Raw genomic sequence first — 4,683 nt, forward strand, 5'->3', positions numbered from 1 at the left:
TTTGCTGAAAAGCGGTGACGATTTCTTCTTCGGCAGCAGCAGTTAGTCGCTGAATGCACCCCGAAACATGAATTGGTTCTGCGCATGCGCCACATGAGCGCGACAGCTCATTACGGCAACTGTACTTGGACAAACCTTATCAGGCAAACGTCTTTTTAAAGTTTAGGAATATGATATACTGAAAAAATAAATAAACGGCGCGCGCGTGTGTCCTTACTCACATGCATTTAAGAAAACTTTCAACGGGAAAAATGGGAAAAGGTCAGTGTGAGCAACAAAGGAGAGATCCCTCAGCCAGGACGGGCAGACGATCAACAGATGTGTACAGACAAGAAGACATTTTACAACACAGAGTATGCAAAACATGGAGACTGCTGAGAGGAACTGAAGAGAGGGAACGCAGGGAGAACACGCCAAATAAAGCCTATAGAAATAATATTAGCATCCTCAGTCAGTGTCAGGGATGTAACACTTTATGAAAGTTACACAGACATTTTCTTTTTATTTCAAAAGTTTGCTTTGTTGTGATTCGTTAAAAGGGGTGGTGCATGCAAAATTCACTTTTTGTATGTTTTAACCTTGTTATATAGTTATGTGCTCATCAAAAACACTCCAAAAGCGTTTTTTTCCCCTTGTTGCCAGTGTGTTTGAGCTTTATTTTCCTCCTGCTCAGAGAGGCAGCCCCTCCCATCCCCGTGGAAACGTTCTGTCTGTTCTCGTGACGTCACTCGCAGCCGCGCGCTCTTCTGAGCCCGCCCCTCGACGCGCAGGAAAAGGACGTGTTTTTACTTCGTGTGCTCATTGAAAGAAATGGCTGGTATCAAGCGTAAATGCGTTTTTGGCTGTGCAAGTCCCAGGAGTTTGTTCAGTCTTCCCAAATCAGAGTGTGTGCGACAGGAATGGTTAGAATTCATTTATGGAAAAGCCGCCCCAGCCGGACAGGTTTTACTTTGCGACCGTCACTTTACTGACGACTGCTTTGCTAACCTCGGCCAGTGCCGGAGTGGAATGTCGAGGAGGCTGTGTCTGGAAAAAAACGCGATCCCCACAATAATTTTTCCTGATTCACCGACCAGTGCTGTAAGTATCTCAAATGAAGTATATGTTTTGTGTGTGTAAAGTAGCGTGACCAGACTCTCAGTAAATGGAATCCAGTGTTTGTGTTTACTTTGCCACATGACGTGAATTTGAAGTCAGCGATAGCGTCTCCTTTTTTGTTCACGTGCCTCGTTCTGCCCGAAGTTATCACTGCTCTCTGGAGCAAAGATCTGCCTCAGCTAAGGCTGTAGTAGCTCGCTAAGAGAGAAGAGGGGGAGATCCCAGAAATGGTAACTCGGGAAATAATAGTTTGCTAACCGCCTTAAACCAGTTTCATTAAAAAATAAATCAATATATAAACAGTAAAATGCAAGTTGCCAAACCTGTGTATTTTCAAACCATAACTAAAGTTACCTTACATTACCTACAATGTACATTTATGAAATAACTAAAAATGTTCAAAGAATGAGGCTTGAAATAACGTTTTACAATGTGATGAGTCTGGGTTGCTTCTTTTCACTTGGAGTCAGATGAGTTACAATAGTCCCTGTGAAGTGATTTTGTTTATAACAGTCTTCACTTACCTGTTATATTGACATTTATATGACTTCTCATACTCATGTTGCACCAATACCTACGTATGTAGTCTTCAGAATCAAAACTTGTGGGTTCATTTTTTTTGCTGATTCCTAATATGTGAGTTATTTGTCACAAATGCACTGGCTATTGTATTTCCTGATCCAATATGTAATTCTTATAGCAGCTTCGTGAGAGGGAGAAGACATTTACAAACTATAAAATACCAACACTAATAAGTAAATGTTGGTCTTAATTTTTTTTTCTCCTCTTTTTTTTAATTGCTAATACTTGTTCATTTTTCTTCAAGAGCACATCACTGGTCTCATCCAGCCAAACTGGACATGGTGAATATTATCCATCTTCATCATTGTCCACTTCTGTGAGATCTGTTGCTGTGCAAACCTCCACATCTGTGTCATACAGAACGGTGGCAACGCAGTTATCTGCTAGCACCCTGAAATGCCATGTGAGAAGTAAAGGTATGTTCACGACAAAAGCACAGCACGCTTGTATGTAGCATATCTGTTGAATTGTTTTGGGAGTTAGACGGATATATACTACAACAAATAAAAGTGTCATATTGCTGACCATAAGTTCACTATCTTGGCTGTATGATGGAACATATTTCAGTGGAACTAAAAGGTCACTAGTTTTGAATAAGGAGCCACGAAATTAGAAGTGTTTTGTGAGAAAATAATATAGCGTTTCAACCAGTGACATCGCACGCACTATCTGTGACCTTGGTCACACAAATCTTCATTTGGCCACACCTCTTTAGCTTGAGACGCACTGTCGTACCTTGCTTCATTTTGCCCATCACAAATGGCAGCTGTAGTATATATGCGTTGTAATTTTTTTTCTTTTTTTCTCCACAGGTGTCCAGGCAGCAGCAGCTACAGCAGAAAAATGCACAGACACTCAACAAGATTGCTTTGGTATATTTTCAACACCTATTGAAGGCTCAGCACCTGAATTTGGTTCTCAACCAATGAAGAGGCCACGCCTAAAGGAGGAAGAACAGGAAGAACTGAAGGAAGAGGAGGAGGATGTGGAGATTTCTGAAATCGTGCTTACGGATGACTTTAAATATGAACCTGGGGCATCAACTTCGGCCGCATCAATTACAGAAACTTCTGTCCAGGCAGCAGCAACTACAGCAGAAAAAAACACAGAGACTCAACAACACTGGCTTGATATATTTTCAACACCTGTTGAAGGCTCAGCACCTGAATTTGGTTCTAGACCAATGAAGAGGCCACGCCTGAAGGAGGAAGAACTGAAGGAAGAGGAGGAGGATGTGGAGATTTCTGAAATCATGATTACGGATGACTTTAAATATGAACCTGGGGCATCAACTTCAGCCGCGTCTACGTCGGCCGCATCAATTACAGAAACTTCTGTTGCGATGTTTTCTGTACACGATTTACACTTTTAATAAATGCATAATCAAAATGAACCCTATATGTCGGTTTGTGTGTTGAACAGTGAAGAGGAATGTACTGCCTCGGAAGAAGCCAAATACATTGTTTTTGAGAGTAGCCTGAAGGAGATTTTGACACCTGTAAAGTGTCACTGTAAAGTCGAGCAAAGAAAATGTGGGACATTTGTGTCGTTCATGCGGAGATGTCCACATTGTCAGTACAGCTGGGAGTGGCAGAGCGGGCCCATCATCGGAAGAACTCCAGGTGGCAACCTGCAGCTTTCTGCTGCAGTGTATTTTTCTGGGTCATCTTTCCCAAAAGTTGCAAGGGTAATACTAACTATAACTAGATATTGTTTTATTTATATATACATATATATATATATATATATATATATATACATATACATATACATATACACAGCCAAGTGTTGTAGACTGTTGCGTCAATATTTCGTTGTACTACTTATGCTGAAATATATATTTCCCCTCCTTTTTCAGATGTGCCATGCAATGAACATTGAAATCCACCAGTACAACACCTTCAGAAAACATTCCCGGTGTTACCTTGAGCCTTCAATCTTCCAGAAATGAAGTAAAGACCAAAAACTTCACATGCAAGATTTGAAAAAGAAAGGCAAAATTGCCTTAAGCGGGGATATGCGTGCAGATTATCCTGGTACCTAAAATTTTGTTAGAATTATCATAATTGGCAAGCGATTTAAAAAAAAGTAACTTTTCATTTGGCACTTCATTGCACATTTTTGCATAGTTTCTTTTTTTTTTTTCTATTTCCTAGGACAGATGCTGAAAGCGAGAAGATTGTTGACATGAAACTTGTTCAGGTGTGCATTTACTTCATTACAGATTGTATTAGTGATATACTTCTAGTATTTTATTTGTTTTGTAGAGCAATGAGGTGGGCAGGAGTTATCACACGGAGAAAGAGGGACTGCACAGATGTTTGGATTTTCTGGAAGCCAGTGGTGGTGGACTCTTGTTACACACCGTCACCCTCAGATTCAGAAATCCCTGTACTATTTCAGTACTACAACATGTGGCATGTTGTAAAAGGTTATCTTAGAGATGTTAATTTTGACTTTGATGGTGCAGTGTTAGACAGTAAGGTATTTAATGTTATTCCTGACCTTGACAGTTTCAGCTGCTATGTTGCTGTTACTTTTGAATCAAGAGAACTTTGACTAAAACAACACAAACTTAAATGTTTACGTTTTTAAAAAGTGTCATCTCTTTCTACAAATGAATGTATAGATCATTTCTGATAGTTTTTTATGTGCTAAATGTCATTTTGCAGGTTTATTCAAAAAGTTGGATAAGTTGTCAAAAGACAAACAGTTTGAAGTGGTTAAGAAATGGTTGGCAGGCATTAAAAACCACATGTACTGGACCGACTTCTGGCCCAGAAAAAGTGGGAAAGTGGACGTCTCTTCTGAATCATATTAAAGATGTCCATACACATGAAGACCCACTATTTCCGAAGTGTCTTCATCCAGAGGTGTCCAGAGGTCCGAATAAGTGGTTTCAGCCTGGTCAGTAATACTTAAAAACATGTTTGTATTTGTAGTTACATGCTCTTATTTTTTGCTTGTTTTATTACACAGGCACATTGGCCCTGTACAAGGTGG

The 4,683-nt window shown here is 40.0% G+C and overlaps 1 protein-coding gene across 1 annotated transcript; it reads left to right on the forward strand.

Moving 5' to 3' along the window:
- Window positions 1-737: 737 nt before the first annotated feature.
- On the forward strand, window positions 738-3,059 carry LOC115400532 (uncharacterized). Its single transcript, XM_030108476.1, has 3 exons — window positions 738-1,080; window positions 1,925-2,096; window positions 2,493-3,059. Exons 1-3 carry the CDS (start codon window positions 811-813, stop codon window positions 3,050-3,052), a joined length of 1,002 nt encoding a protein of 333 aa, XP_029964336.1. The 5' UTR covers window positions 738-810; the 3' UTR covers window positions 3,053-3,059.
- The last annotated feature ends 1,624 nt before the right edge of the window (window positions 3,060-4,683 follow it).

The sequence above is a fragment of the Salarias fasciatus genome, chromosome 14 (genome assembly GCF_902148845.1).
Source record: "Salarias fasciatus chromosome 14, fSalaFa1.1, whole genome shotgun sequence".
Classification (NCBI taxonomy): Eukaryota; Metazoa; Chordata; class Actinopteri; order Blenniiformes; family Blenniidae; genus Salarias; species Salarias fasciatus.